General features: G+C 43.3%; 1 protein-coding gene across 2 annotated transcripts in view; it reads left to right on the forward strand.

The window, feature by feature from the left end:
* Positions 1-8,178, forward strand: part of aak1b (AP2 associated kinase 1b) — a 122,425-nt gene extending 114,247 nt beyond the window's left edge. For both annotated transcript variants that reach the window (XM_048618629.1, XM_048618631.1), the window contains one exon: positions 457-8,178. In XM_048618629.1, the coding sequence (XP_048474586.1) occupies positions 457-1,532 (1,076 nt within the window). In that variant the 3' untranslated portion in view covers positions 1,533-8,178. The remainder of the gene's footprint in view (positions 1-456) is intronic.
* The last annotated feature ends 2,642 nt before the right edge of the window (positions 8,179-10,820 follow it).

The raw sequence follows: 10,820 nt of genomic DNA on the forward strand, positions 1-10,820 counted from the left end.
GTCTGTACCAGCTTCTCTCTTTGCCCATCTGTAAATGTAGGGGGGTGTCACATTTCCACAACTAACTTCTGGTTTCAGACCTTAGAGTTTACAATGACCTTCCTCTGGCTGTGATAGCCTAGCTCTTACACGGTCAGTTGAGTCTGATAGCACCATGGGCAGAGTCCAGTCAGACTTACCCACTTGAAGTGGGGTGACTGCTGCAATGAGCTAGCAGTGTTTTTTGTATGGCCCGAAACAGTGTGCTTTCGATGGCATTTCAGTGCACTGTGGGCTCCTGACTCCTATGTGCTAGTGGTATAAGTGCTCGCGGTGGATTTGTCTTTGGTAAACATTGGGAATTTATTCATGTCCCTCTGATAGATAATTCCTCTGGGCTCAGTGTCGATCTTGGTGTGCTGAGGGAGCGCCGTGCTGCTTTCACTGTGGATTAACCAGCTGTCGTTCTGTTCCCAGGTTTCTCCGTTGATGGAACTGGTTTTCCCGTGGAGCAGTTTCTGGCGACTGCAAAAACTGCTCCTGAGCTCGGTGAATCCACAGGGTGCGACAACCTTAGCATGAACTGGCCTGGCCAAGCCCGCCTGTCCAACTCCAACTCTGTGCACAGCAGCGATGATGAATGCATCGAAGATGGTGGCGACCTGTTGGACAGCAGTGGCCACAGGCCTCTCCTGATGGATTCGGAAGAGGATGAGGAGACTGGGAAGGGCCGGAACGCGGTCGAAGGACGGCCTGGGCCTGTCCGTTCAGGTGGCACAGCTCTGCCAGAAGCCCCAGCCAAGGAGAGAAGCGAAGGAAGCACCACCGAGGCAGATGTGTTTTCCGCAGCTCCCTTTGGGAGCCCAAGGAGCTGTGATGTGGGGCAGGGCACTGCCGATGTTTTCACCAAGGCTCCTTTCAAGGCCAAAATCAGCACCGCTCGAAATCAAACTGAGGAGATCGACGTTTTCACAAGGGCACCGTTCTCCAAAAAGAAAACTCTGGCAACTTTACAAGAGACAGTTCCCTACCCGCCTGTCTCCAAGGCTGGTGAAGAAATGCCCGAGCACACTCAGTTCAGTGGCACCCCCCAGGATGGCCTTCAGGTCGGTCAGGGTAGGTTCCCTGGTTTTGAAGAGCCGTGCGCCGGGTCATCTGGGGGAGTCCAACATCCTGCTGGAGCCTTCAAGGCCAGCAGCCAGCAAGAGTCCAGGGACGTGCCAGCAGCTCACCGAGCAACAGAGCCCTTGAAAAATTCCACAGACTTTGCAAACCACCAAAAGCACCCTCTTCCTGGCACCTTGCTGGGTCAGGAAGGATTGCTGGCGGCTGTGACCCCTCAGCCCTTCCGACCTCGGGCACTGGCCAAATACTCACGTCACTACAAGGTGGAGGATGAGCGACAGAACCAGCCAGTGGCTCCTGATAAAATGCAGGGAGTGCGAGGAGCTGACAACCCTGCCTCCCTGCACCTCAGGACTTCGCAAGTGCAAGGAGCTGACCCTTTTGCTGCGGCCCCCTTTCCCACTAAATCCCGAAATCCGAAGACTTAATGTGCAATCGAGTGATTTGGCCGAAGCATCGGTTACGTATGCAGCATCTCACGAGAAACACTTGGCCAGCTAAGGACCATGACACTCTCTTTATAACCACCTTCACAGAACTGTGTTGCACCTGCTAAATTGTCAAAATCTCAGGCCATGGTATTGTGCAAATAATCCTGTATTTCTCTGAAAGGCGCTCATTGTGACAGAAAAGACCACCACTTTCTACCTGGCCGAGGCAGTGAAGCCACAAGCCAATTCCACACTGTGCCTGAGTTATGGATTCCAGACAAGCATGGTTCAGCCAGGCCTCAAGACAGTGGACGAAGAACATCAAATGGTTTGCATTTGCAGTTTGCTTGGATGTCTCTCTGGCTTTTCAGCAGAGTTTGCAGAAGCCCAACTTCATTGAAGTTGTGCGCTTGATCTCAGCTTAAACCTCAATTTAGAAGCTGGGGTGACCAAAATTGCACAAGTGTTTCACAGAGCACAGTGTTCAGTCCTTTGAGTGATTTGCCTCCTTGCGGCTATGATTATCTTTTATACACTGCATTAAATTTGTAAATATAAAACACTACCATGCAACCAAATGTTATTATGCTGCATAACTGTAAATTGAAGGAGAAAAAAATGCAATTTAATAGTGCCTTTTAAAACCAGACTAGGTTATTTCCAGAAGTTGAGTGTGTGTGTTGAATTGGGGTACTGCATGCTTCTAGACATTGATAGTAACACAATTCTGCTGCTGTTCTGACAGTGCTGCCCTCCAGAAGTGTGAAGTGAGGTTTAAAGTGACACTGTGGTGCTGTGTAAACGCTGTTCAATTGCACACTGAACACTACATTTGAATGATACAATCATAGATCCTTTCAGTGTTTGCCCATTGATTTGAGACAATGAATGCAACCCTGAGTGTGACTATAAGTTAGCTAATACTCTTTATTTGAGTGACTCCACTGGAGATCTCTCATTCTTGTTATAAACAAAATAAAAAAGCTGAGGAGGTTTGAAACAATTAATTTGCGCCCCAAACTTTCATCCCCAGTAAGATTTTTGCAATTTATCAGAAGAGGTATACATTGAGAAAATATGATTTTTTTTTGGATCCAGTATGTGACCACTCCATTCAACAGTCAGCATGCTATCGATCAACAAATGTTGTTTAAGCTTCCAACCAAATCACCGTCACTAAACTACGTTTGAAGATGGATGTAGTTTCCAATCAGTGTTATTCTACAACTGTAGTTTCACCATCCTGCCCTTGCAAGCCAGTTTGGTACTAGTTCTCGGGTAGCAATGCCTGAGAGAGCTGGGTTTAGAAGTGCATTGGCACTAATGGGAGGAGGGGTTGATTGCAATGTTGGCAATAATAGTTAAAATGCTGCTAAAATAATTTTGCCAAATAGCATATTGGCACGAGTCCTGTCGGTTCCCTCCTTAGCTTTTAAAATCACAGTTCTTGGGAATTTTAATGGATTGTACATGGCCCAAGCTATGGATACCAGAAGATACTTACATTCAAAATAAGAAGCTTCTTCATTTCGCTGCAGCTTCCGTTCTCTAGACTTGGCCTGTCTTTAATGAAATCAGGCATTTGACGAAATCAATACAATTGTTATTGGAAAAAAGCAGTTGGATTGCCACTTCGTTTCAAAAATCCCACTGAACGTAATTTAGCAGTCTTGCAATCCTGGAAGGATTTGCTGTGAAAATTGGATGCAGTGCGCCTGTCTGTCCCCCTGACTGTCTATGGCAGTGGAGTAATCAGACCTGAGTAGACCGTCAGCTAATCTAGAGGGTCAGTCATCAGCGGCCTGTCCTGCCTGGTGTTGATGTGGCTGACCTCATCATGGCCTCATTTTCCATCAGGGCAGAGGTCTGTTCTCGGCTGAACAATAAGTTGCTGTGCGCGTGTGGAAGCCATGCTGGGTGAAAAGGAGACCTGGAGAGAGATTCACTGCTTTTGATGAAATTCGAATCCAAGTCTGAGAAAGATTGTGCCTCATGTGTTTTGCGGTCACTTTGACTGGACTGTTAAATTTGGCAGGATTTCAAAAACCAAGTGGCAGTTCAAGAATTGACATTTTTATTGGGATCCCATTGAAACTTGCTGTCATCCCTGTGTTACCATGAAAATTGTCTTGCCATTGAATTGTCACAGGTTTCTACCAATCAGACTCCAATGTGAGAGCATCAGTTTCTTGCTTCTCCCCAACTCTGTCGTCGCTGGGTGTCTGTACTTCAAAACTACTGGTCATTAGAAATAGCTGAAGTTTGGAACTCTGCTGACCATGCAGGTTCTGCTCCTGTCACCTGCTCACACGGCCTTTCCTGTGTTGGTATTTGATCAAGTGGCCTTTGACTTATTCCAGGAGGTCAGGACCCTCTTTGGAAAATTTTCTTTCTTATATATTGTGCAATGTTTGCATGCAAAAACGAAGACAACAACAAAGTGTGATTCCAGAAGATGAGTGAGTAGGCAGGTATGAATAATGGATTTTCATGAACAGAAATTGCTGGTGACACCCAGTCAGTCAGTCAGCATGTGTATAAAGATCATTGGAACAGGAGCTTCCCACTCTGCTCACCCGGTTTGTTTGGCAGTTTAATTCCATTCTGGCTGCTGTGTGTCTGAAATTTAACTGCCACAATTTTGTAACGTCCCGCTTGATAAAAGATTATCAGTCCCAGTTTTGAATTTTCAATTCAGCCCCAGCTTCAGCACCTTTTTTGAGCTGAGTTCCAGACTTGTGCGACCCAGTGTTGTCTTTGAATGAAATAGCTCTGCATTTGATTTGAGGTGATGCCCACTTGTTCTGGATTATCCCACCAAAGGAAATAGTTTCTCTCTTAGCTACCCTCTTGATCTCCCTATAAGCTCAAATGTTCCAGGGTCTACAAGCCATGCAACTTATTCTCATCACTTAACCCTTGCTCAGCCTCTGAATAACCTACTTCGGACCTGAAACACCTTACAGATGCTGACTGACCTGCTGAGTTTTGCTTGCATTTCCTGATTTTATAAAGGGGAGACCAATTCTGATGTTGCATGTGTCCCAAGAAACGTCAGAACCTCTTTGCTGTTTGCAGATAAGTGACTGCTCAGCCGTGTGGGCCCAGCATTTGTGGTTTCCACAATTTGTATTTTTATGTTAAGGGAGTCACCAATTATGAATTGATTGAACAAACCTGTTGCAAGCCTCCTTTGGAGAAGTCTCCACAAAGTGGCCATAGGCTGCCATAATGTAGTTGTCATCAGGCAGAACAAAGCCGCAAGGAGACAAGAGGCACTAACTTAACTAATATATGGACACTCCTTATGATGCAGGTCATCATTTTGCACAGTGTTCTCCATTCTGAGAATAAGGTTTTATTGTCTCTGTTTGGTTTTAGCAGTTTGTTTCACCTTTTCACCTTTTCATTTGTTCTAAATGAAACTGAAAAGACTTGAGCTGCTTGAAGTTCATTGTGCTTCTCTGAGGTCCAAGCTGACAGTGTTTTGAGCAAGTATCATACTAAAACAGTGCTGCTTTACAGAGAGTTTTCTGGCTCCTATCCCTCTGTCCCCATCACGTTTTGAATTGGCTCAGGAGTGTTCTTTGCAACCCCTCAAAAAATGTGTTCTACATGTATACTTGGAAACACTCCCCAGTTTGGCACAAAAGAAACTCAAAAATTATGCAGATAAGGTAGTGTTTTTAGCTGAATTGTATGTTTCTGCTCTGTAAATCCAAAGGCCCTCTGTTCGGCGGTTGCATTTCAATGCAGTGTTTTATGAATTTGTTTATGCTTGAATGCCTGGCTTGTCTTGATGGGCTTTGGGAGCTGTCTGGCACAAATTGAGATGCAGACACATTGTGGAACTTGCTGCACAACTTCCCGTCTGTCCAGCGGGCTGGCTTGCTAATTGCTCTGGGGTGGAAATTTCTTCTGTTCTGAGGTAACAACTGCAATCTTGCTCCAAATGTTTCAATGGTCATTTTTCAAAAGCATTCACAGCACAGCTTCAGGGTAGCTCATTTTGTCAGCATGGCTGCATAGCTAAATTATCTCAGGCATTGGACTAAGATTTCACACTCTGTGCTCACACAAGTTTGAATCCCACTGCTATCTAAGTTTCCAAGCTAGTTTTTTTAAAAGAAAGAAGTGACAGGGTTGGATTGTCACTGTGCAGATAATATCTTCTTTGGAAAGCATTTCAGAGAACTGGCTTAGTGTTGTTGGAGGTGGTGGGGAGATTGAGTGGTTGGAATTTGCTATTGTCATAATTAAGAGCAACAAAATATGTCACAAAGAAAAGGGAATATTTGAGGAATATTTGGCTTGTCTGCCATCAAGGGGCTTCATCTTTGCAAACTAAAACTACAGTATGCTGACTAAGTTCAATTTTAAGTTTTGGGCATCTTTAGTTTTTAAGAACAAGTTTCTCCCAGGCTGGCATTGATTATTTGAAAAGTGTCAATTCTTCGACAACCCACAGCTCCCAAATTGTGTGTTGCTATAGAAACACGAAAGGCACATTGGCTGTCCCTACTGCATTCTCTTCTGAGATTCATCTGTGCCACTACAAATTCACCTCCTTATAATTCTTCTCCTTTCCAGATATGCACCAAGTAGAAAACCACCTCTTAATTTGGGAACTATTGACCGGTCTGTTTTAGTGGTCACTGGTTGTGGGAGCTTGGTGCTACTCTGTTTATGCCTGATACTGGTTCTAAGGAGTTCCAGCACTCAAATTAAGGAGCGTTGGGGCATGAGACATGGAGGGAAGGAGTAAGGTGGCATTGGTGAGACAACGAAAATCCTGTCTCGAGTCTTAAGAGTGCACAGGCAACAGAAACCCTGCTCAACAAAAAGAGGCTAATGTCAGTTTAACTTGGTTTATTCATCACCAAATCAAAGGTTTACCAAAGGCAGCAACCTCTCAACTTGTTTGTTCCATATCCTTATTTAATATCCTAATATGTGTTAACAATGTTTTGACAAGGTGATTGGTCTGGAGGAAAATAAATTTTGGCTGATGATCTTATCTATTTGGCTGCAATTATCTGTTTAAACCAGTAGGTGCACTCTCAGGCAAAATTGCTTGATTTTCCTAAACTCCAGACCATGTAGCAAAATTCTGGCATTGCACAACTCTTTTGCACCTTTCCAGCAGGATCGCATTTGTATTTTTCCTCACCACCCTCCCCCAATCCTCCAGTTCTCTGACTGTATCCTGCCTCTAGACATCAATCACCTCACTGTTACTCAGATGAGAGTCCTGAGGCTACACCATTTGCAAGGCATTATTTTGCTATTTTTATTAAGATGTTTAATTTAACTGGACAGAAGTTAATCATCTGATAAATTAGGCAAGTAAATTTAATGTGAATGCATTAGACGTTTGTGCAATCTTCACACCGGATAATTTCAAGGATTATAAGACAGGTGTTCTTCATTAGCACAAAATGACAGGACGAGGAGCAAATTGTTGGAAGCAACACTTCAAATTGGACAGTTTATGGACGACATTCCTTTGTGATCTCAGTTGAGTAACATTTTTCATGTATTGGAACGTGTCATTTTTACAGTGTTTACCGTACTGCTTTCACCAAATAGTTTACAGTTTCTTACCTTCATGGATGCACCTTTTGAAAAGCCCATTCTTGACATGAGCAGCAGGGCACCTTTAACTCCATCCCCAGTTTTAGTGCATTGTTTACTGCCCCGCACGTGCAGTCAAGACTTAGTGTTGCATTGGAATGAATTTTCACTGCTCTAAACAAGGGATCAATCGGGTGTTTCCACTTCTTGTTTACTGCTCACTTCCCAGTCCAAAGCTGTGCATGTTGCTAGGGTATGATTGGATGTGCGTTGGCAGCCCAATCACTGCTGGTATCCCCTCCAAATGCCACTGTAACCTCAGCTGAATCCAGACTTTCTACCTGGTGTCACAGGAGATGAGGAAGCAGGAGCAGGAACCTTATCTTCTCCCTTCTCCCACCTGAGGCCCATTGATATTGGAGGTCAATCTTGGCTCTGCACCAAAGCCCACATGTGCGAATTCAGCACAGGGTGAGCAGGATGACCCATTTGCATCACTCTGCTTCCACACCAAGGATTGGACTCTGTGTAAGCCATTTGGGGAAAATGGATAAAATTTAGGAACAAAGGATTTAAAATAAAAATCAGTAACAAAATTAGTACAGGCTGAAGATATGGGGTGAATGAACTTACTAAGGTTACACTAAAGTATTAAGTGGTGAATTCAATCGGATTTGTGTTTTTTTTTCATTCTTGTGGCCTGATCAGGGGTTGTTGGGTGAAGGAATTTCAAATTGCAATTTCTGTTTACTGCCTGACAACACAACTGTTGTTCAAGAATGGATTTCCTTAAAGCAATATAGACAACAATCATGCATTGAAGAAGTCACCCAAAGAAAGCCCCTGGTTTGGATTCTAAATGCTGAATATCATTTGTATTTCTGCATATGAACTGGGTTGGATATGTTGACTTTTACCCATACTCCATGCTTGTTCATGTGCCTCTGTGAGAAATAATTATTTTTTTTCCCCACTGCAGCTCGTTTTAATTGTATTCCGGTGTTCAATAGTGCTGTATATCTCTAGTTTTTTGTGAAGAAATTATAAAAAAGACTTCAAAGCATCTGTATTAAAATGATCTTGTTGAGAATACAATGTGTGATGTTTTACTTTGAATCGATAATGGCAAGTTGTTCCTTTCATTGCCTGCTATAACTAATGTTTGCGTGACCTGAGAGAATGATTCATCCGTCACCAATTCTCATACAAATGTATTCTCTTATTGATATTTTATGCATGATGATTGCCAGCATTGGTCACTTGATGTCACTGTTGCTTTGAAATTAAAGGGCTGAACTTCCATTCCAGAACTTGAACACGTCATCTCACATGTGTAATGACTGGGGAGTGCTGCCCAGTTCGTGTCTTGGATGAGAGAGAAAAGTAAGCTTGAATGTGCTTTTTGTGTGGCTGGGGCACGTATCAAAAAATTCCCAAGGCATCCGAGAAGACCAGGCTGCTGTCACTGACTGTGCCCTTTTTCTTTGCATCATCAACCGCAAACACAAAAAAGATGAATGAACTGCCAAAAATAAAATCAACAACTGCATCTACTGGATCTCTGAAACAAAAAACAAAGTGCTGGAGAAATTCAGCAGGTCTGACAGCAAAAGGGGAGAGAAAGCAGAGTTAATATTTTGGTGATAAAGTGTCACTGGAACAGATACATTGACTGTTTATTCTCCACAGATGCTGCCAGGCATGCTGAGTGTCTCCAGCTCTTTCTATTTTTGAATGAACTGGCTGTTTGAGGGAACTTAAGCTGGGGAATGATATTTTCCTGAAAGCAGTTCAGTTTAACAAGTGGTATGGAATAATTTTTTGGGATCGTTTTCTTTTGAGGAGGTGTTACATAAATGCGTGGTTGTTTCCCACACATAATCTGAGAAAAGCATTTTAAAATAAAATTCCCATTCTTTCCCACCAGTTGGTTCATTGAAGTGTTGTTTAAACACAATTTGTAAAATGACACTCCTCCAAATGCCTCTCTTTGGTGATAGAATGGCCTGTGGTCATTTGAGACAATAACACCAATCACTTTGATACTTCTGTGGCTTGGAAACTTGGCAACAAGCATATTTCTGCCCAACAGTTTTGAAAGGTTGTCATTGGATCCAAGCTAGTTGCTAAATTGTTTTACACCTGTGGCAACAATATCCAAGTAGGTAAGAAGAAACTAATACAAAAACAGAAACTGGTAGAGAAACTCCCATTGATCTGGCAGTATCCCTGGAGAGAGAAACAGCATCCAAGTTTAAAGTCCAGTAACCTTTCTTCAGAACTAAGTTGTGAAGAGAACATAAAAACTGTGAAGGGATGTTGCAGGTGAGTCCTTACCCTGAGTTATATGGAGAGTTTTAGTACCCCCACCTCCCAACTTGCCATTTGAGGTTGTTCACAAGAGACTTAAGAGGCTGATTCGTGAGCTGAAAGCGTTCGTTTATGAACAATGGCATCAGAGATTAGAACTTTATTCATTTGTGTTCATTTCCAGAAGAATGAGAAGTGATTTTGATGAAATATTCATGATTCTGAGGGGGCTTCTGAAAGTACATTTCCACAAATCTCAAACTCTGTGACAGAGTTGAGAAATAAAGAGACACTGATTTAAAACAGATAAAAACATGGAATTCCAACAGTATGTAAGCAGGCCATTTGGCCCATTGAGTCTGCACTGGTTGACCTTTAACCCTGCATTTCCCATTGCTAATCCACCTAACTTGCACATCCCTGGACATGAGTAATTTAGCGTGGCCAGTCCACCTAACTTGCGTGTCTTTGGGCTGTGGGAGGAAACCCATGCAGATTCAGGGAGAATGTGCAAACTTCACACAGTCGACTGAGGCTGGAATCAACGCCAAGTCCCTGGTGCTATGAGACAGCAGTGCTAACTGCTGAGCCACCATGGCGCCACGATGTGAATGAATTTCTTCTCCCAAACAAGCCCTGATTGTCTGTCTTTGTTTAGGGGCAGGCATGGTGGCTCAGTGGTTAGCACTACTGTTTCATAGTCCCAGGGACCTGGGTTTGATTCCAACATCAGACAACTGTCTATGTGGAGTTTGTACATTCTCCCCATGTCTGTGTGGGTTTCCTCCCATCGTCTAAAGAGGTGTAGTTTAAGTGGACTGGCCATACTAAATTGTCCAGAGATGTGCAGGCTAGGAGGGTTAGCCATGGGAAATGCAGGGTTACAGGGATAGAGTAGGGATGTGGGTCGGGGTCGGATGCTTTTCAGAGGGTCGGTGTGGACTCGATGGGCTGAATGGCCTATTTCCACACTGTCAGGATTCTATGAGTGTAGTGGAGGTCAACTGACTGAATAGATACAAGAAGGAGAGAGAGATATTATTTTTTAGATCTTAAAGGCAGCATGGGGAGAATATGCATCTGATAGAGGTTCAACCATGATCATATCAAATGATATAAACAGCCCCTAAATAAAACAAAGATCTGTGGATGCTGGAAATCTGAAACAAAAATGGAGAGAAAGTAAGTTTAATTATTCAAAACTGTTCTGCAGAAGAGTCACTGGACTCAACATTAATCCTGCTTTCTCTCTCTCTCTCTCTGCTTTTTTCTGTCCACAGATGTTGCGAGACGTCCTGCGTTTCTCAAGCAATTTTGGTTTCAGATGCAAATAGCCTAATGCTCTATGTTGCGATGAAAAACTTTATCTAGTAATTACTCGAAGCCTATGTAAGGAAATAA

The sequence above is a fragment of the Rhincodon typus genome, chromosome 40 (assembly GCF_021869965.1).
Source record: "Rhincodon typus isolate 14 chromosome 40, sRhiTyp1.1, whole genome shotgun sequence".
NCBI lineage: Eukaryota > Metazoa > Chordata > Chondrichthyes > Orectolobiformes > Rhincodontidae > Rhincodon > Rhincodon typus.